Source organism: Plecotus auritus, assembly GCF_963455305.1.
Source record: "Plecotus auritus genome assembly, chromosome: 12".
Lineage (NCBI taxonomy): Eukaryota > Metazoa > Chordata > Mammalia > Chiroptera > Vespertilionidae > Plecotus > Plecotus auritus.
The window spans coordinates 18,983,012-19,005,465 of NC_137778.1; the positions used below are offsets into that span (position 1 = coordinate 18,983,012).

General features: G+C 46.6%; 1 protein-coding gene across 3 annotated transcripts in view; it reads left to right on the plus strand.

Annotated features, from left to right (window-relative positions):
• Nucleotides 1-1,418: 1,418 nt before the first annotated feature.
• The window catches only part of COLGALT2 (collagen beta(1-O)galactosyltransferase 2), a 77,920-nt gene continuing 56,884 nt past the window's right edge, over nucleotides 1,419-22,454 (plus strand). For 2 of the 3 annotated variants that reach the window (XM_080648597.1, XM_080648598.1), the window contains exon 1: nucleotides 1,433-1,992. In XM_080648597.1, coding sequence (XP_080504723.1) covers nucleotides 1,730-1,992 — 263 coding nt within the window. In that variant the 5' untranslated portion in view covers nucleotides 1,433-1,729. Of the gene's footprint in view, nucleotides 1,993-22,454 lie in introns of all 3 variants that reach the window. The other variant, XM_080648596.1, reaches the window with a different exon arrangement.

A 22,454-nucleotide genomic window follows, 5' to 3' on the forward strand; every position in this document is an offset into this window, starting at 1 on the left:
GTAGATGAGTGGATAAAAAAAGCTGTGATACATTTACGCAATTGAATACTATTGGGCTGTTAAAAAGAAGGATCTCTTACCCTTTGTGAGAGCATGGAGGGACCTGGAAGGTCTTGTGCTAAGCAAAATAAGTCAGTCAGAGAAAGACAAATATCACATGATCTCACTTATATGCAGAATCTAATGGACAAAACAAACTGACAAACAAAATAGGTCCAGAGACACGGATGCATAATACAGACTGCCAGAGCTCAGAGGGCAGAAGGGTGGTAGGGACCAAAAGAGATTAACCAAAGAACCTATTTGCATATATGCATAGCCCATGGACACAGACAATAGTGTGGTGAAGGCCTGGGGTGGGGTGGGGATTGGATGGAGGGGTTCAAAGGGGAAAGAATGAGGGACATATGTAATACTGTCAACTAATAAAAAAATAAATTAATCTTTTTAAAAACTCATGGACTAGAAGGGAGGAGAAGGGATGAAAGGCTCTGTCATGATAGGTGCCTGAAAGGCAGGAGTGTGTTGGTGGAGAGATGTTAGAGAAAGGGTGCTGAGGAAGTTCAATAAGAAAATTCTTCCGAGGGAGCGAGGAGGTCACAGTTGAGTGGTGAAGTCTTCTCAGACTTGCAGATAAAACTAGTGGAAAGATGGTGGGACAGGGCTGAAGGCAAGTTGGGATGGAGGTTCATGAATGTGTGGTGGTACCACCCCACCCTGCACACCATTGGTCAAAGCCTACACAGCCCCGCAGAGGAGGAGCTCCGGATTTCATTACTGGCGTCTCTGTGCTGTTCCTTAACACTGCAGCAGTGTATCCTAGCAATGTCATTTTACCTGCTCATTGTGTTCTTCCTTCTTCCTCTTATCTCCTGTGCTCCAAAGTGTATGGCTTTTCCTTCTCTTGGTTAGTTTGTTAGGGAAGAAGGAAGCCATCTAATGGAATCCCCTCTCCGGGGCTCTGTAGTCCCGGGGTTGGCAGGTAGAGTCGGGCTTCAGAACAGGTCCCACAGCCTGTCCTTTCACTCCAGGGGGTCCATCTGTCTGTAAAATTCTGCAGGTCTTCAAACTTGGTCTACTCAGATCTGAGGTCTACTCGGTGAAGAATCGACTTCCGGAGAACTTGAGCATATAAGTGAATGCAAGCAGTCTGCCTTTGTTAAAGGATTCTTTATCATAGTCATGACGAGTTGGGTGACTTTCCATTTTAGAGCTCTACCCATTTAGTCAATAGGTGCATTATGAAAAACTGGACACATTGCATCACTGTGAAGGACTTTAGACTGCGGTTTGCAAAAGCAGAATAAATTTTCTTGTAGTTGTACCGTTATGTACACACACACACACACACACACACACACACGCACACGCACACACACACACTCTCACACGCCCATTGGCAGACAAGGCCACACCTCACAGCTCTGGGGGAAGCCACAGACCTCAGCTGTACAGGCTGAGCCTGGCCTGGAGGAACTTTCCGCAGGACTGAGGACAAACAGCGCCCAGACCCGACCGTCTGCGAGCCTGAGCCCTGGGCGAGCGCTGGCGGCGGCAGGTACCCGGTGCGCCCCCGCGCCAGGCCCTGGGCGGTGCAGCGGCGGCGGGAGGGTCCGGGGCCGCGGAGGTCGGTGCCAGCGTGCGCGCACCCCCCGTCCCGCGAGCCGCATCCCCGGGCTCAGGCTCGGCGCTCGCAGCAGGTCCCCCGCCGCCCGCCCCAGCCTGGAACATGGCTGCGCGCCCTGCCGCCAGCCTCGCCTGCTCGCTGCTGCTCCTCTCCTGGGCTCTGCTCCGCGGCGGCTGCCGGGCGCGCTTCGCCGCCGAGGCGGACTCAGAGGACGACGAAGAGGAGGCGAGGGTTTTCCCCGAGTCGCCGCTGCAGAGACCCACGGTGCTGGTGGCCCTCCTGGCCCGCAACGCGGCGCACACGCTGCCTCACTTCCTGGGCTGCCTGGAGCGGCTGGACTACCCCAAGAGCAGGATGGCCATCTGGTGAGCCGGCGGGCCCCTGGCCGCCTGCGGGGACCTGGGCGGGGGCCGCAGTGCTCCGCTGCGGGGCGAGGGGACCGCGGGGGAACCGCGGGAAACGTGGTGCGCACACCCCCTCGCTGCGGGCGCGGGTCCCCCGGCGGATCGCGCGGCCGGGCTGGGAAAGGACGCGCGGGTCACTGTGCTCAAGGAGTGCTCATGGGGATAACCAGCCGCTCGGAGCTCCGGTGGGGGTGTGGGGGTCCGGGCAGCCTCATCCTTCCCCCGGTCAAGATTTTGGGGACACCCCGCTATAGTGCTAGCTTCTCCCCCTTTCCGCTCTCGAGGTTTCCTCTTTCCCCACCTCATACCCCTCGCCCTGGAGTATGGGGGTAAGGGTGTCCTCCCCGCCAACTCCAGATGCGACTGGGAAGGTAACTGAGGCTGACAAGGGGGCTCCGGAATGGCTGGGGTGGCGAAGAGTGCGCCGCCCTGGCTCCCCGGTGCCGGCCTCTGCTCCCTCCTCAGAGGCTCCCGGTTCTCGGGGTTGGGAGGGGCGCAAAGAGGAGATCTGGGCTTAGAGTTTGAGCCCTGGTGGGACCGCTGTGCCTCCTCACCCACGCCGATATCGTGGCTCCTGTCTCCTTTGAGCGCTCCAGACTGTCCCTGCCTGCGCATCCTCTTGGGACTCATTCCCCGCCGCAGATGCCAACCGCGTGGGGCGCCCTGGAGGAGGCAAACAGCCAAATTTTGTAACCCTTAGCATAGAGCTGCGGGCCTGGTTCCTGGGTTTGCTGCGGGGAGGGCCGGGGCACCCCTGGAGGTGCCTGTCCGCTCCAACTTTAGAAACGGGTCCAGTCCCACATCTTTGAAAAACGCAGGTATCAGAGGACGAGAAGTTGGTGGCCAGGGGAGCCGCTAAGGAGCCTGTGGACGAGGGGATGCATGCTGGCCAGGGGGGATAGGCAGCCTGGTCCATGGACAAGAGGACTTCCCTGAGGAAGACAAACCCCAGCTCACTCGGGAGTGGTTTCTATCTTATGTTGATAAAGGGAGCTGTCCGCAGACGGAACTTATACTTGGAGCAACTGTTGGGCAGAAAGAAAGAAGGATGGATAACGCAGTAGCAGGAATTGGCAGCCTGAGGGTACCTGGTGGGAGAGGTGAGAGGTGAGAAAGCAAACACGAAGTATAGTGCAGCACTGTGCTGTACACTGCTTTACTATATACGCCCTCTAGACGTGACCACTGCCACGGAGGAGAGCATGCTGTGTGGCCAGTGGGAAAGCTGGGGCAGCCAGGTTTTAAACCAGAAGGAAGTACTTTGTTAACCTCTTCAATCCCAAAAGAAAATCTCACAAATGTCCGTTCCTAGATGCCTGTTTCAAAAGAGATGCTTTACCATATGGTCTCTATGCATTGCTTAGTTTTAAAGAGCGTTGCAGTAGTTACTATTTAAAAGGGATACCATGACCCTGTGTTACAAACAAAGAAACTGAGACTTGAATCAGTTCAAAGACTCACAGTCGCAGAATTAATACATGGTAGAGCTGGAATTTGAACCCAAGTGTGTCCCTAAACACTGCCCTAGGAAGGGAGTAGTGGGAATAAGACACTACAAACAAAGGTTATATAAACCTATCAGCTGCAAGTTAGGAAATGTGAGCTGCTGGTCACTAACTTGATACGTGATTTTGGGACAGTTTCTTGGGTGCCATAGACATTCGTTTCCTTAGTAAAATGATGGAATGGGACTACATTTGAAATTAGAATTTCAGAAGTTCTTTCCGGCTCTTGAATTACATAGATTTTATGATGTGATCAGAATTAACCAACGATTGTACTTCCTAGGTCCCTGAATACTCCAGGTTCTACTGACTTTGGTGTTCTGTTTAGGTGGGTAGTTTCCCAATTCTGCATAGATCTTTGGGATTTATATTCCTTACCCTCATTCATGGTCCATGTAAGTACTTTGTCCTTTACGGCCAGTGTTGGAAAGTTAAGGAAGAAACCCAAGGGCTGGGTAAGGCCTTGGGCAGCCCATGGATTAGCCACTAAAAACTCTTCCTTGAGTTCTAGCTTAGAACCCTTATATCATTTATTAGATAACAGTAACCAAAATTGGCAGCTTTAAGTAGTGCTTTACAGCTTTCAAAGTACTGTCATCAGCTATGTTATCTTATTTGATCCTGATTGTCATTCGGCAAAGAAATAAAATTATCTGTATTTTATAGAACTCATTCTGTTAAAAGTAACTGACTCAGGATTACATTTATTTGTTAATTTAACAAACACTTAATGCTAAGAGCTCACGGTTCTTCTAAGCACCTTACACTCACTTTCTGGTTTAATGTTCATAAAAACCCTATAAAACCCTATCAGGTGTATACTGTATTATATACCCTTTTACAGATGAGAAAACTGAGGCACGGAGAGGTTGTACAAGCACATGTTCCTAATGACTGTGTGTGTGTGTGTGTGTGTGTGTGTGTGTGTGTGTGTGTGTTTTATGAGAATCAGGCACTATGCCAGATTTGGGCCATTTGGGCTGAGAAAAGTTGAATTAGATGTGGCTCCTTACAGACAAATATTGCTTTTTCTTTTCCCTTTTTCTTTTTTAAATATATTTTTATTGATTTCAGAGAGGAAGGGAGAGGGAGAGAGAGATAGAAATATCAATGATGAGAGAGAATCATTGATTGGCTGCCTCTTGCATGCCCCCTACTGGGGATCGAGCCCACAACCCAGGCATGTGCCCTTGACTGGAATTGAACCTGGGACTCTTCAGTCTGCAAGCTGACACTCTATCCACTGAGCCAAACCAGCTAGGGCTTTTCTTTCCCCCTCTCTTTCTTTCTTTCTCTTTCTCTCTTTCTTTCTTTCTTTCTTTCTTTCTTTCTTTCTTTCTTTCTTTCTTTCTTTCTTTCTTTCTCTCCTTCTTCTCCTTCTCGTTCTTCTCCTTCTCCTCCTTCTTCACAGTGTAAGGTCATCTGAATGGCATTTACAAGATGTAGGGGAGTGACAAAGGACTTCTAAATCAGATTGGGACAGATGTCTGAACATGGAAGGCTTCTTGAGGAGTTGACACTTTGTTTGAACTCAATTTTAAAGGACAAATAGGAATCTACTAAAACCTGGGATGGGAGGGAAGGAGGTTTCCAGAAAGAGGGAACAGGGAGACAAGAGAACAGAAAGCGCTGGGACATTAACCAGAGTTTACTGTCAGGGAAATAATATGGGTGGCAGGTCTACTGACTGCAAACCTCCCAACTCATCACATTGTACCACCGGAGCTGCTACCTTTGCGAATGGCCCTCGGGGCGTATTTGGCTGGGAAGATTATGGGATATAACCCTCTAGGAGGAGGTGGTACCTAAGTTTAGGATGCTACATCTTTGAGGGGCTTCAGCCAATTGCTTACCTCTAGTGTCTCTGTCCTAACTCTACTCAACATTCTGAGATGCCAAGCTGGTTAGTATTCACTCTGCAAAGCCAGCACATGCTGCTGTCAAAAGCAGTCAGTGTCAAAAATGGCTGTGAGCTACCCAGAACCTTACAAAATAGAACCCTGTTGAGTATAGAGTCTGGGTGCCAACTTCCAAGTAGTCCTACTTCTCATTCATCTACTTACCTCTAACCATGACCAGAGAGCACCTGATAAGACATCTTTCCTGTATGAGTAATTGAGAGGCCTGGCTCACTGATCACATTCAGACTTCTCAGTGATAGGATTTTTTTTCTCACCTAAAGTTCTGGACCAAGGGCTGCACTGCACATTCAGGTGGAATGAGGGTCTACACATTGACCTGAAAACTTTTGCTGTCAGAGCATGAGTGCAGATATCTCAGCATCAGATTTATTCAGATTAGGTTGAATGAAGGCAAGTTTATATTTTAGAGATACTTTGTACCAGCAAAAAGGAAAGTTTGTCCCATGTACCCATCGTACCTGAAAACCCCAACAAGCTAATGGTTTTCCTTCAAATTGGCACAGCTTTGTGGTATGGAACTAAGGAAAGTTCCCCTTGTGTTCTAATTCCATCCTGCACTGAGTTTGTGGGAATCACTGCTGTGCTGAGATGGAGGGAGCTGGAGGCATTGTGACATGTGGCAGTGGACTTGGGTGGCTTCTCTTTAATTCAGTGGAGCCGTGCACAGTGGCCTTAGCCATGGAGGGAAGGCTGAACTCATCCCCCTTCCAAACCTATGATTAAGGGGAGCAGCGCCAAGTACCATGATCATGAAAAGTGGATTGGGGCACAAGGAAAAACATTTGACCAAAAGATAGATTAAGTTTGTCTTTTGGAGAGCCTGCTATTGTCCTGGAGAAGGCGGCTGGGGTTCGCAGAGTCTGTACAATCACAAGGCCATAACTGCCATGTAATTACAGAACCATTTGAGCATTTCACTTGGTAGAGTGTTGAAAAGTAATATCCTCCATTGGGGGCCATTGTATGGCTTTCTAAATAAAGAGATGAGTTTCTATTGGTATGCACAGAAACAATGGTGAGCTATACTTGGTCTGGGTACTGATCCCAATATTTTTGCTCACTACTTACTCTGTGCAGTGTTTGGGTATTAACTTGGATTGATCTTCACATTTTAATGCCCAATTCAAATATTTGGTGAATATTTAACTAGATTCACTAATATACGTATGTTTATAAAATGTTCCCAAACTACTATTAACGATCGCTTTCAGCACTAGCAGTGAGAATGATGTCACATTTCATCTCGACATTATATGTTTTCATTACCCTTATGGAGAGTTTCAGTTCAAGGCTGAAAAAGGGGATGATTCTTTAGTCCACTTCTCTCCATTAGTCTTTTTTCCTCACCTTAATTATTCATAGCTGGTGGTTTAGTACTGAAGTTGGAGTGTGTGAGCTTAGAGTCAGACAGACTAGGGTTCCATCAGCGAACCTATGAGCATAGCTTCCCCCTTTGGAAGTGACTGTTAATAACACCTACCACAAAGATTTCTTCTAATAGTAAATGAGATAATATGTGGACATTGTCTTTTACATCTTTTACATAAATGTTAATAAGTACTAGTTGCCATTTTCTATTTATCTCTTCCTTTTTATCCCATCTCCTTTATCTTTATCTTCCAAATGAAAATTTAAAAAAATTAAAAATATCCTATTGCCAAAACCGGTTTGGCTCAGTGGATAGAGCGTCAGCCTGCGGACTGAGGGGTCCCAGGTTCGATTCCGGTCAAGGGCATGTAGCTTGGTTGCGGGCACATCCCCAGTGGGAGGTGTGCAGGAGGCAGCTGATCAATGTTTCTCTCTCATCGATGTTTCTGACTATCTATCACTCTTCCTTCCTCTCTGTAAAAAATCAATAAAATATATTTAAAAAAAATATCCTATCTAATAAAAGAGTAATATGCAAATTAACTGTCACTCTGCGACAAAATGGCGGCGCCCATAGCCACAAGATGGTGGCACCCAGTCCTCTCAGCCCTCCCAGTCTCAGGGAGGGCTGCTGCTGAGAGCCTGCAGAGTAAGCGGCCTGGCGGAATGTTGCCCAGAGGCCCTCCTGACCCTTTATAAAAAAACAAAAACAAATTCACTCCCCATGGAGTGATCCCACACACACAAACCTGCAGCCTGGGGTCTCAGCCTGAGAGGGGAGCGCACCCCACAGAGCTGATCCCCTCCCAGCGGCAGCAGCCTGGGGTCTCAACCACTGAGTCACACCAGCCAGGCAGATATGGAAGAATCTTAAATGTTTCTTTTTAAAAATATATATTTTATTGATTTTTTACAGAGAGGAAGGGAAGGGATAGAGAGCTAGAAACATCTATGAGAGAGAAACATCGATCAGCTGCCTCCTGCACACTCCCCACTGGGTATGTGCCCCCAACCAAGGTACATGCCCTTGACCGGAATCGAACCTGGGACCCTTGAGTCTGCAGGCTGACGCTCCATCCACTGAGCCAAACCAGTTAGGGCTGTCCAATATGTTAAAGAAAAAACCCTATCTAATAAAGAGGGAATATGCAGGGGAGGGCATTTGAGGGTGGCCGGGCTGTCAGAGGAGGGCAGTTGGAGTCGATCGGGCCGGCAGGGGAGCGGTTAGGCGTTGATTAGGCTGGCAGGGGAGTGGTTAGGGGGTGATCAGGTTGGCAGGCAGAAAAGGTTAGGGGAAATCAGGTAGGCAGGCGATCAGTTGGGAGCCAGCAGTCCCAGATTGTGAAAGGGATGTCTGACTGCCTGTTTAGGCCCGATCCCTGTGGGATCGGGCCTAAACAGGCAGTCAGACATCCCTCGAGGGGTCCCAGATTGGAGAGGGTGCAGGTTGGGCTGAGGGATACCCCCCCCCAGTGCACGAATTTTGTGCACCGGGCCTCTAGTCCTATATAATAAAAGGCTAATATACAAATTGATTGAACAGCAGAACGACCGGTCGCTATGACATGCACTAACCACCAGGGGGCAGATGCTCAATGCAGGAGCTGCCCCCTGGTGGTCAGTGAACTCTCACAGGGGGAGCGCCACTCAGCCAGAAGCCGGGTTCACAGCGCAGCGACAGTGGCGGGAGCCTCTCCTGCCTCCACAGCAGTTGGACATCCCCTGAAGGCTCCTGGACTGCAAGAGGGCGCAGGCTGGGCTGAGGGACACCCCCCCCCCACCCCACCTCCCTGAGTGCATGAATTTGGTGCACTGGGCCTCTTGTCTAGTGTATATATATATGATCAAAAGGAACTCTATTTTCTTCCTTTGAATAATAAATGATCAGCATAACGCAAACTAACATTAAAAAAAGATGTGCTATTATAAACATTTTTTGTTTGATAACCGATTTACTCCTGACAACAACCCTGAGTGAGAGGTGCCATTACTCTCCTCACTTTACACAGGAGGAAACTGAGGCACAGAGAATTTAAATGACTTTCCTGAGGTCACCAGCCTAGTGCATGTTGGAGCCAGGATCTGACCCAGGCAGCTTATGTCACAGACTGAGTACAAATGGTCTGTTTAAGATCAAGAAAGGACCAATTAGTTCTAGTTTTTGCTTCTGTCAGTTGACTCAATTTGGGAAGATGAGAGTGCCAGTGTTTCTTTGAAACAAGAATGGCCCCTTCTACTTAAATGGCATAAGACTCAGTGGTTCCATTCTGCTGTCTTGATAATTTTGTGACTTAGCTTAGACATTTCTAGTTACCAAATTCTTTCTATGGTAGATTTCATAGAAACAGAATGAGACGAACTATGTAGGTTGTCCGTAAATATTCAGGTCACTTGCTATGATCACAGCTACATAGAAACAGAAAGAAATGTACCAAGTATTGTTAGCGGCAAATGAATCAAGCAGCACTATTCATACACGAGTGGCTCTAGCATTTTAGGTTCATATTGGCAAAACTGAAAATACCAGGTTTTCAGCCTTTTTAATTAGTGGCCTTAGATTTGGTTGACCCCTGAACTCAACTTTCTTCCAAATGATTGGAGAAGATTATCAATCCGCCCCCCCCCCGCCCCCAATTTCAACACACAGTTGGCTCTCTGAATTATATATTTCCTTTGGGTAAAAACTGAAGTGACTAACACAGGTCACCAGTCCTCTTGTTCTAGTTATGACAGATTGCCTGCAGGGTTAGGAAGGATGCCTAAATTGTCCTGGATCTGTATTGTTAATTACCTTCCAAGGATGGGGAAAGTAAAGCACAGTTCAAGGATTTGACCCTCATATATTATCTATCCGGTGAATGAGCATCCAGATGAGACACCAGATCTTTCGATTTTAAGCCCTGCGTGGCTGTGTTCTTTTAGAACAAATGTCGCTCACAGGGTAAAGGAGCATGCCACTTCTTCTCAGCTGGCTTCAGCTTTACAGGCTTGTCTTCAGCTCTTTCTCCAGGTGACTGCATCACCGGGTTTCTTTGCGACTCCAGGCACATAGCATGCTCCTTGTGACCCTCTCCCTGCGCTGTATCTGGTGGTGGGAGGAACGAACAGTGAAGGCTTTGTAACCAGAAGGGCTGCTGGTGGTGTGCCTCAGTCCTTTTTCCAACCCTTAAACGTACACATGGGTCATATCACTGTGCGGCACTGTCTTCCAGTCAACGGCACAGTATAGTAGGACATTATAAGGCTCATATGGGGACTATAGTAGGACTATTATAAGGCTGGTTTCTCCGCATTTCTTCAAATAACAATAGACAGTGAAGTTAAAGCCTCAGAGAAAATGATCAGCCTGTAGTAAGGTTGTTAGTCCCATTCTCCAGGTGCCATATTATGACAAGCTCTCACAACATGTGCTTAAATCATATTTATTATTCATTAAGAATTTAAAAACATGTGTACTGTATATGTCTTGACATTTGTATTCGCAAAGAACTGACTTGTTCATTTCATTGTATTTATGTTGTTAGAATACCACATAGTACTGATTTGGAAAAAAAAAAAAGTAAATCTCTTAGAGTCCCTGTGGATTTATTTAATAGTAATTTAAGTATTTTATGAATGTTTTCTCCTGACATTTTAAAAAATGAAATAGTAACATAACATAAAAATTAAAACAGTATGAATAGGAATACAATAAAAAGTAAGCCTCTCTTCTACTTCATACCACCTGCCAGAGGCAACCAATGTTACCAGTTTCTTGTGTATTCTTCTAGAAACTTTCTGTGCACATACACGTACCCTATTGGTGTCAACCCAAATATGAGTATTTTATGTAGCCTGTTCTGCATAAGTGTAATTTAAAAAAAAACAACACAACTTCTGTTAACCTCTGTTCAACTTTGCCAGCCTACCTACACTCATACCTGTTCCAGGTAGCGACTCTGAACCCAGCTCTATTCTGCTCTCCTGCATGTATCTCTGGCCCTGAGAAAATTTGGTCCTAAGCTCACTTTAAAAAAAAATAATAATAAAATAAAAAACTTTTTTATTAAGTGTAATATACATCCAAAAAGTGCATTTATTATAAATACATAACTAAATAACTTTTCACAAACCGAACATGTCCGTGTGACCAGCACCTGCCTCACCATTGTGTTTGTACAAGCAATGACTGTTGGGGCCGAGTAGCTGCTGTCCCCTGCAGTTTTTCTAGACCGTCACATCCCCATGGGGACCACCCTGTGTGCACAGTCTGACTCTTTGCTGTGGCTTGCCTGGCCCCCGTTGGCATTGGGGTGTGACTCTTGCATCCTCCTCGGACTCCTCTGGGGCCCTAGGACTCGGACTCCTCTGGGGCCCTAGGACTCAAGTAAGTAACTACATTCTAGAACCAGCAGGCTTGGCCTGTTGCCAGCGAGATCTAGAGGTCAGGGGATCGGGATCCTATTTCTTTCCCCTCAGCTCTCCATTCCTCTGGTAGGAAAGCCGTGTGTTCATGTTCATAAAAGTAAAAAGGGATCTCATTTTAGGTAATCATTGAAAAGTCCTGCGAAATATAAATCGAGTGGTTGTAATTAATTCACTGGGACTTGCTGCCATTCAGATCTGTGAAAATGAAGTGTTTGTGGTTGGTGGCATCAGCCAAGTCTCTTGCATGAATTAAACCTTAGCTCTGGCTGGAGGGCATTTCTTTTCCTCTCTAGGAGCACCGTACAGAAATCATTTCAGACTCGGGCTCCCAAGAGTCACTGCACGACATCCTGCCAAGGCTGGACTCATGACTTTGTAACACGTTTCATGTCATGGAGGCAGTTTTTGTTATTCTAGTTGTTTATCAAATTTGGCAAGCTGAGGCCTGGCCCTGACTTGACGGTTTAGCTCCATGGTCGGCAAACTGTGGCTCGTGAGCCACATGCGGCTCTTTGGCCCCTTGAGTGTGGCTCTTCCACAAAATACCACGGCCTGGGCGAGTCTATTTTGAAGAAGTGGCGTTAGAAGAAGTTTAAGTTTAAAAAATTTGGCTCTCAAAAGAAATTTCAATCGTTGTACTGTTGATATTTGGCTCTGTTGACTAATGAGTTTGCCGACCACTGGGTTAGCTGATGAGATTTTGTTCCTCTGCAAATGGAATGCAAAATAATCCCCCTCCCCCAAGGTTTTCTGATTAATGTTTCAAGACCCCTTAGAGCAATGGTTCTCAACCTTTCTAATGCCGCAACCCTTTAATACAGTTCCTCATGTTGTGGTGACCCCCAACCATAAAATTATTTTCGTTGCTACTTCATAACTGTAATTTTGCTACTGTTATGAATCGTAATGTAAATATCAGTGTTTTCCGATGGTCTTAGGTTCTACAGCAGCGGTTCTCAACCTGTGGGTCGCGAAGGGTTTCATTGATAAATGGGCTGTTTTGAAAGAGTTCTTTACCTTCTAGGCTGAATCACTTCAAAGTCTATTGAGGGATGTGTCAGGCTGGAAAGAGGAGTTTCCTTAAATGAATCTTCTTCCAATTTGGCTGTTGCTGTAGTCTGAATGTGTACCCACCCCCCCTCAAATTTATATGTTGAACTCTTAACCCCCGAAGATGATGGTATTAGGAGGTGGGGTCTCCCAGAGGGTTCCACCTTCCTAAATGGGCTAAATGTTTAAAAGAGGCTCCAGAGAGATCCCTCAACCCTTCTACCACATGAGGTGGGCACAGCGAGAAGTCCTCAAGCTGAAGAGGGTCTTCACCTGACTTGGCCATGCTGGTGCTTTGATCTTGGACTTCTAATGTCCAGAACTTGTGTGAGAAACAAATTTCTGCTGTTTATAAGCCGCCCAGTCGGTGTGTTTGTTCTAGCAGTCTGAACAGATTAAGCAGCTGTCAAGCTCAAGGAAACCATGAAGGGCCCAGCCGGCATGGCTTAATGGTTGAGTGTCGACCTATGAACCAGGAGGTCACAGTTTGATTCCTGGTCAGGGCATATGCCCAGGTTGCAGGCTCAATCCCCAATGTGGGGTGTGCAGGAGGCAGCCGATCAGTGATTCTCTCTCATCATTGATGTTTCTATCTCTCTCTCCCTCTTCTGTCCCCTCTGGAATCAACACACACACACACACACACACACACACACACACACACACACACACACACACACACACACATTGTTTTGAAAGAAAGAACACCAGGAAGGTAGCTTAAAGTGCCTGCATTTTAGACAATAGGGAAGTAGAATTCTTTCTTTTTTCTCTGAGAGTGATTGCATATGTTTTGGAGGTTGGGGCAATTGGTTACAGCAAGCTTCCTATTCTCACGGGATGAGAGCTGATTCTGAGTAAGGGGAATGTATGGAGGTACCTTGGCATTCTCCCTAAATGTCATGTCAAGTGAGAAACTGCCGCTTTTCAGGGTCTTGGGAGAGGTAGAATTTTCTGGAGACCAATGGCAGAACTTAAATTCCTGGGCCATCTGTGAGAAATGTGGTTGTGGACAATTGGTCTGTGGCATTTCCAACACGGAGTTTCTTGCTGGACCGCAGGACTGCTTTTTAGTTTCTTGGTTTCCAGCCAGCCACATAATCTGTCCAGGCTCCACACACCACGGCGATTATGGTGTAGACCCGCCAAGATAGTGGGAAGTTGCTGCCAAGTGGAATCAGGGTTTTTCATGTCACGGCCGCAGCGTTGCACAGTAAGTGTGTATGAAGCTCCCACATTCCGTCTGCTGGAACAGATTGGGGCCGAAGAGCATTCAGACCCTGTCTTGTGTTTCTGATGGATTTTGTTGAAACAGCCGGCATACTAAAATATTTTAGAAAATTACACATCTCCTCCCTGGCCTTCCTCAGTCTTGTTAGACTTGATGATTTCCTGGGCACATTGATTTCCATCCGAGAAAATTCTCTTTCGCACCATAAACCATGAATTTCTAAAGCAATGGACTAAAAAAAAATGTTATTTGCATTCCTTTATTCATTTGGCCATTGCAGATAGTCTGTGTGGATGAATCCAGGTCATCATGTTGAAATTAGTAGTTGGGACGGCCTACAAGCAACTCACTCTCCCCATTGGTCAAGTTTGTTGGCCATGAATGGACATTGGTTCTCATCACGGTTCTGCCCACCTTTTGGTATAAGACTGCTGGACTTCAACTCGTGGTTACTAAACGCTGGTTCAGGGGCCAACTGTATCACAACACCTAAGACGTTTATTAGTTACACAGATTTCTGGGCCCCGTTTCAGCCACATTCAATCAGATGGCCCGGGGGAGGGGCCTGGGAAGCGGGTCTTAAACGTGGACACGAATGATATGGATGGAGCTCTGAGTTTGGGAACTGCAAGATGGGCTCTCAGAAGGTCCCCTGAGGAACAGGGGACGAGGACTGAAGGCTCTGTATGTATCTAAAATACAGGCTCTGGGATTTTCAGAGCTTGGGAAGTTGGCATAGTGTGGAATCTTCTAAACCCCAGGTTCCAGGTACTGAAGAATGAAGGCCAGCGGGTTTTCTTATCAAGTGAAGTAGGAAGGAACAGGGTCATAAAGGAGAGGCTGTGCCAGGTGGGCATCATTTGTGGTTTTCATTGAGTCAGGCACTTGTGTTCTCCCTCCTTCCAACAGTAACTATTTAAAAAAAATTTTTTTTAAGACAGTGCCCCCAACTGCCCGCTGGATGAAGTGGTCGGTATAAAATGACACTCCCTGAAACCTTTTTCTTTGCTCAGTGTATCTCACATCATGAGCTCATTAAGCATTTAGTTCTAGAGAAGAAAGGATAGCTATTGATAAACATCTCTTAATAGAGCGAAGGGAAATCAAACCCGTGCATTTCCTTCGAGTAAGTAGTTATCATTTGAACCACTTTGGTCCTCATCTTGGTCCCTTTGTTGCTTGTATTTAATTTTCCTACTTTTGGTTTTCTCTTTGGCATGCCATTAGAAACCCGTCCCCTCATTTGTGAAAAAAAAAAAAAAGAAAAAAAGAAGTCTATTAAATTAGCCTGCATTTAGTAGTTGGCACTTCAGCCCTAATTATATGATGTTACAAAGTCCCTACATCTTGTGTCTTCTTTAGATATGAGATAAAAATATAAATTTTTGGAAATTCTCATTGTTCTGGTAGGCTGCATAAAGGATTGTTCCAAATTTGTCACTGCTGTGCAATGGTATGTCCTGAGTTGATATAGTAGCATTATTACAACCTCACTTACAGGCAGCCTTTCCTGGAACAGAGCACAACTCAGTCGCTAAATCTTGTACTGGTCTTTTGTTGTTGTTGTTAATCCTCACCTGAGGATATTTTTCCATTGACTTTTACAGAGTGGAAGGGATGAGGAGACATCCATGTGAGAGAGACACATCAATTGGTTGCCTCCCATAGGAGTCCCGACCAGGTCTGGGGATTGAGCCTGTACATGCCCTTGACTGGACTCAAACCGGGATCCTTCAGCCTATGGGCCGATGTCCTATCCACAGAGCCAACCCAGCTAGGGCTTGTACTGTTCTTGTACCTTAGTTTCCTTGTGCCCTTTTGGTGACAGGTCTATCCAAAATTCCACAGTCAAGCTTCTCAAGTTTATGTGTCTATTTTATTTTTTTAATCCTTTTTCTTCTCAAAAATGTTATCTGCAATCTATTGATTTTTTTTTTCCAGATAGGAAGGGAGAGGGGTAGAGCGTTAGAAACATCGATGAGAGAGAAACATCAATCAGCTGCCTCCTGCACACCTCCTACTGGGCATGTGCCCGCAACCAAGGTACATGCCCTTGACTGGAATCGAACCTGGGACCTTTCAGTCTGCAGGCTGACGCTCTATCCACTGAGCCAAACCAGTTAGGGCTGCAATCTATAGCTTAATGTGTCCCATGGAGAAGATAATAGTCATCTGGGGAGGAAGGTGAGCCCTGGCTTGCACACCTGGAGTTGCTTCTAGCCAAGAGCAGCCTTGGCCCCCGTGTGCAAATAGCATCGTTTTGTCACCGACATTGTCTTGAGAAAGACTAGGAGGCATTGCTCATGTGTGCCACTTCAAACAAGCCCCTTATTCTTCCTGGGCCTCAGTTTCCTCTCCTGCAACGTAAGGGAGACATGCTAGAGTTGTTATGGTCAGTGGGGCTGCTATTTAAAATCACTTGATGAGGTTTCAAACAAATCCGATGCTGGACCCCACCCCCAGACCATTTACGTCTGAATCTCTGGTGTAGGGCCAGGGCAAGTGACAGCTCTTGAAAACTTCCCAGGCAGGGATAACGCACAGCCAGGCTTGAGAACCTCGGGATCAGACATTCTCTGGGGCCCCTCCCCGATCTGACGTTAGTACCCCCTCCATGGCTGTGACCGTATCGGAGGAATCTTCATGAATCATAACTCTGCATGACTGACGTTTCCTGGATGCTCAGGCCAACTCTAGATCTTTTTGGAATGGCCTAAAAATAAAATCTAAGTTTTCTCAAAGCTCGTGGCATTTCATCCTGTTGTACAGAGACTGCTCGGAGGTGTTCACTCAGACTGTGGCGTCCTGCAAGAAGGTGGTGCTACAGGGTGAACTGCCAAGCGCTGTGGCAGCCAGGGGGCTGGCCTTGCAGGGGCACCTCTGGAACTTCTCACGAAGGGCCGTGTGCGCCAGATACAGAGGCAGCGGCTGCACGGGGCTTGCTTCCTGCAGCGCCCAGATGCTGCTCCTTGGCTAAGGGAGCTGCGTGCACCCAGCCTTCTAAGGGCACCATCCGGCCAGGCTCGATTCCTTCCCGCTGTGTGTGTTTTGGTGCGTTGCCCAGCTTTGCCTTACCGCATCTGTTTCATACTGGTGCAGGGCCTCTAATCATCTCTGGGTATTGGATTTCTGGTGTTACTTTTAATGGCTTGGGATGTTAGCTGCTTTTGTTTCTAGATTTGCATAAACAGTGCTGCCTTTGTCCTGTGGTCTTGACAGGGCTTCAAAGCCTGGACTGGGCATCAAAGACGCCCTGGATCCTCATTCCTTAGGCATCAGATTGCAGCAATGCCAGCAGGTGACTGGAGGTTACAGCTCCACTTCTGGGCCAGTTTTCTGTCTCCCAAAGATTAGATTCTGCCATGGCCCCTTTGATAATGACCATGAATCTTAATAGCTTTTCCAAGGCCTGTGCAAATGCTGGTGAATGAAATGGGCATTGCTGGCGTGGGTCTGAAGAGCAAAGGACAGTAACTTGCTATTAGTGGACTAACCCCGCCCCACGAGAGACCCATGATCAAGGATCGCTCTGGGAAGCATGGAAGCCCCAGGCTCATTGGCCAGTCTTTGCTGATGTTTGGCATGGTGGGGGGCCACACCCTCACTTCTCTGTATCTTTTCAAAGTAAAGGCAGTAATTGAACTCTCAGTTATCCACAGCTGGATTGTCTGTATTTTGGATACAGAGAGGCCAGCTTTTGATCAGCCTGTATGGCCCAATCACCCAGCACAGCCTTGAGCTGTGTCTCTATGCTGCCCAAGAGTTGTGTGTTTAGATAACGGCGAGTAATTTTTATCTCAGCTCAGAGGAAAGCTGGAAGGTGTTCAGCAACATTCCACAGAGGGCATTCCAGTGCCAGTGACATTTGGTTTTGTAGCTCTTTGCCCTTTTGCATCATCTGTGCCGTGTACCATGGTTTCAGATTTTCTTGAATCTCTGCCTTGCCTTGGTCTCCTCATCTGTGCAATGAGTGCTGGACAGACTGATCTTTAAAGACTTTTCTTTTTTAATGCACAGTATGCTATGTATTTGCAGTTCCACCACTGATACCATGAAACATGAAACAACCTACTCTGTTGCCATATTATTTAAGATGGCGTTTGGGTCTTGATTTCTCTATTTGTGTGTAGATTTAATTTCTTCGGTACTTTTGACTTCTCCATGTCTCATATCTTTGCTAAATAGTTTTTTAGTTCATATCTATATAAAATTGTAACACTTAATACATATTCTCCTTTGTGATGGTTAATTTTATGTATCAACTTGGCTGGGCCATGGTGCCTGGATATGTGGCCAGATATTCTGGAATGTTTCTGTGAAAGTGTTTGTGGATGAGGTTTCTATTTAAATCAGTGGACTTTGAGGAAAGCTGATTGCCTTCCATAATATGGATGGGCCTCATCTACTCAGTTGAAGGACTGAACAGAACAAAAGGCTGACCTCCTTTAGCAAGAGGGGATTGTGCCACCAGACTACCTGTGAACTTGAACTACAATATTGGCTCTTCCCTGAGTCTCCAGCCTGCTGGCCTGCTCTATAAACTGAACTTGCCAACCTGCATAATTGCATGAGCCAATTCCTTAAACTCTCTCTTTTTCTTGCTCTGTTCATTTATGAAGTAAATATATTGTATATTTGATGCCCAGTCCAGGCTTTGAAGCCCTGTTATAGAGAGATATATTATCTCTCTATATAGCTATATACACTGAGTGGCCAGATTATTATGATCTCTGAACACATAATAATCTGGCCACTCAATATATATTAGAGGCCCGGTGCATGAATTTGTGAATGGGTGGGGTCTAGCCAGCCTGGCCAGGGGGAGGGGACACGGGCGGTTGGCCGGCCTGCCTGCTGGTCGAACTCCTGGCTGAGGGGACAATTTGCATATTAGCCTTTTATTATATAGGATATACACTTAGTGGCCAGATTATTATGCGTTCAGAGATCATAATAATCTGGCCACTCAGTGTATATCCTATTGGTTTTGTTTCTCTGGAGAACTCTAACTAATATAACCTCTAACTTGAAACAAAATACCATCTCTTTCATGAACAACAACAACCAAAAGAAGGGCTGTGACGAGAAGAAAAAGAACCCAGAGAATGATGTCAGAAGAGATAGTTACAGATCTGAAAACTGGACTTATTGCTGTGGACACCTGGCGAGGGATCTTTGCTGCATGTGTACGTAGTGCAGGTCTTTTTAGAGTTGGCTTTTCTCATGCGTGCAAAGTAAGTGCACGTATTCCCTAGAAGGCAGCAGTAGGGGCTTGACATCTGCTGTTGTGATGGGAACCAATATGTATGTGTGCTCTTTGCAAAGGCTGCTGGCCAGACTGCAGCCTGTGCAGTTTGCTAAGTGCACTGAGTGAGGAAAGTAGCTTGCATGTGCACTTTCGGGGTTGGGGAACCATGGCTGTTAGAAGTCACGTTTCACTCCAGTGGTCGGCAAACTGCGGCTCGCGAGCCACATGCGGCTTGCGAGCCGCGGTTTGCCGCTCTGTTGACTAATGAGTTTGCCGACCACTGCACCAGACTAATGGGTTGTTGCACACAAGTGACAAGTCCCCGTCCCCTAGAGGTGTCATTATGCCCTCGATGCTGAAGTGTGGCCTGTGCTGACCTTCAGAGGCCCGGAGCAGGAGTGCCTGCACAAGGCTCTTTATCATGAAGCTGAGTGGGGCCATGTCCTTTCTTGCTGATTCTTTACGGGAGGAACAGAAGAAAAAGTCGGGGGTGGGGAAAAGTGTGGGGAAAAAAAAGAGAGAGAGAGAGAAAGAGACAGAATCACTTGTCTTCAATTTTGAATTTAAAGGCCTCAGAAAACTAAAAGAAGGCAACTATTTTCTTTTTCAAAGAATGCGCCCCCTGGTGACCCTTTGTCTCACCTACTCGGGGTTCAGTCTCAGAGCAAACTCTTCCTTTCTTGAGCCAAAACCAATAAATAAAAAAGCAAGCCCTCCCGCTGGATCAGCTGCCCTTCCGCTCCCTCTCTCAGCCCTCGCTGGTCTTGCTCCTCAGATGAGACTCTCAATCTCTAAGCCAGCTGCTTCCTTCCCCTACGGCCCAGGCATCTCGTGCCCACTGCTCTGAGTCTCTGGAGACTCGTGTAGGATGCCTTAGTCCAGGGGTCCTCAACCTACGGCCCGCGGGCCACATGCAGCCGCCGAGGACATGTATCCGGCCCGCCGGGTGCCGCTGCCTGTCCTGCTTAGCAGCCGACTCGTCCCGGGCCCGCAGTGCGCATAGGAATTTGTTCATAGTTTTTTTTAAAACTATAGTCCGGCCCTCCAACGGTCTGAGGGACAGTGAACTGGCCCCCTGTTTAAAAAGTTTGAGGACCCCTGCTGAGTCACACTGGGACTCGGGCGTGATAGTGTAAAATGCCCGTGTGAGTTTTTCTTCTGATAGAACAGTAAATGTGATTTAAGGGACTTGCGGGGGGTCAGACTGTTTTGCCCTGCTGTAAAGTGGATTTTGAAGCTTTTCCTCTCTTCTGTACAACAAGGTATCAGATTTGTTGTTGCTTTCTCTGGTCTGTATTTCAGCTGTCAAGTTTTAGATAAGAAATTGCATTGGCATTCTGCTCCTTTGAATTAGAAAGCAAATCGTTTCCCTAAATGGGACACTTTGTGATGTCAAAGGGTCACAGGACAAATAAACCATAGTCTGTGTTTTACCCACTGAAATCATTTCTCCATAGTAGATTTTTTTAAAGCTCTTATTCTAAGGAACTCTTACGGCTTTTATTTACATCACAGATTTGGGGCCATTTTCTCTTTCCTTTTTGTTTATTTATTTTTAAAAATACATCTTTTATTGATTTCAGAGAGGAAAGAAGAGGGAGAGAGAGGCAGAATGATAGAAAGATCAATGATGAGAGAGAATCATTGATTAACTGCCTCCTGCACGTCCCCCACTGGGGATAAAGCCTGCAACCCAGGCACATACCCAGACCAAGAGTCAAACTGTGACCTCTTGGTTCATAGGTCGATGCTCAACTGCTGAGCCATGCTGGCTGGGCATCCTTTTTTTTTTTTTCAAAGAGGTATTTTTCTAGGTAGGTTTTGGTTTACTTATTGGTGGATTGATCTCTTTATTATCAATAGGTTTGGCAGTACTGGAAACACAGGTGTCTTATCCAAAAAAATTAGGAAAAGCTGTTTTGCGCATCACCTTATAAAAAATGATTATGACTTTTAAAACTTCAGACAGGTAATTCTTATTTTTAGCCACTTAAAAAAAATATTTGCTCTCCTTGGCCTTTGATCCCTGAGAAGACCAAGGTCACACATAGCTTCAGTCTGTCGTCAATTTCATCCTGGGTGGTAAAATAATACAGGGCGGTTTCCAGACCCCCTGAAAAATCAGCTGTTAACAAGTGAGGTCATTTTTGGTAGGAGGATTGCATATGTCATTGTCTCAACAGAGACATGGGCTGCAGAGTCTGTCTGGGGGCCAGCTTCCAAGTACTTGCTGAAAGTCCTTCCAGCTTCGTTTGGCCTTGGCCTTCCTCTCACTTTCACATTTCAAAGCACTTGAGTGCTGCACACGTCCAGTGAAGTACCGAGTAAAACAAAACCAGTAACCTGTTGTTGTTCAACAAAATGTGGAAGTGAGAACAGTAGTCATTTTATGATTCTTTTCATGTAATTCTGTCACTAAGAAGAAATGTGTGCTTTTTCTAGTCTCCATAGAAAAGTAGAACCCATTACTTCTTGAAAAGCGTTTTAAATATTGAACGAATGCGTACAAATAGGTTGCGTGGATCGTTTCTCTTCCCAAAGGCCTGCTTTCTAAATAGTAAACTGTAGCCACGGTGTGGCAACCCATCTCCAGGTTGGCCCCCAAAGAGCCTTGTTCCTGGTGTCCACTCCTTCCCTAGTCTGCTCCCCTCCTGACTCATGTGAACAGCAGAGCAGGCAGAAGTGAGAGTGCATGACCTCCTAGGCCAGATCATAGAAGGCACTGCATTATCTGCCATGGTCTGCGGATTGCTGGCCTCGGGAGATGTCCCCTCTGCTGTAGGGACATTGAGTCAGTCCCAAGGAAAGGCCCACATGGAGAGGAACTAAGATCTGCACCCGACAGCAAGCGCCAACTTGCCGCCACGGGAGCGAGCCACCTGGGAAGTGGGTCTTCCAGCCCAGTCAGGCCTTCAGATGGCATCTCAGTTCAACCTGAGAGACTCCAAGTGAGAATGTCCTAAACGCTTGGGGAGCTCATGCTGCACAGCACTGGGAGAGAGTGATGATAAGCAAGTAAATTAAACAAGATGATTTTAAAAAGTATGCGCGACTGGGCCAGAGTGGCTCAGCTGGTTGAAAGTCGCCCTGTGCACTGAAAGGTTGCTGGTTGGGTCCCGGTCAGGTGGCAGGTTTGGTCCTCTGTTAGGGTGTGTACAGGAGGCAACCGATTGATGTTTCTCTCTCACGTCGAAATTTCTCTCCCTCTCCCTTCTTCTCTTTCTAAAACCAATAAAAACATATTTTAAAAATGAAATAAAGATATGTGCTAAGGAGAAAACAAAACAGGATGATGGGGTAGAGTTTTCCTGGAGAGCACTTCATACATAAGGTGGGTGGAGAGGGGCTCTGAGGAGGTGATTGAGGAAGCCATGCGTGATGAGAAGGAGCTGCCTTGTCAGCATGGTGGAGAGGGGAGAGAAGGGGAGGGAAGGGGCAGCGGAGAGAAGGGAAACCAGGTTCCTAAGTCAGGGAAAGGCTCTGCTTGTTGGAAGAAAGCAAAGAAGGCTGGCATGCCTAGTCCCCTTGGGACTGATGTCAGATTTGCCTTCTGTATGGCTCTCCATTCTTCCCTGGGCTTCCTCTTGGGGAAATAGGGTCAGTTTTCAATATCATCAACCACAGTATAATATTTTTTAAAAAACCTTGTGGCCACTCAGACACACATTTAATAGTTGAAGAAATCCAAAAGA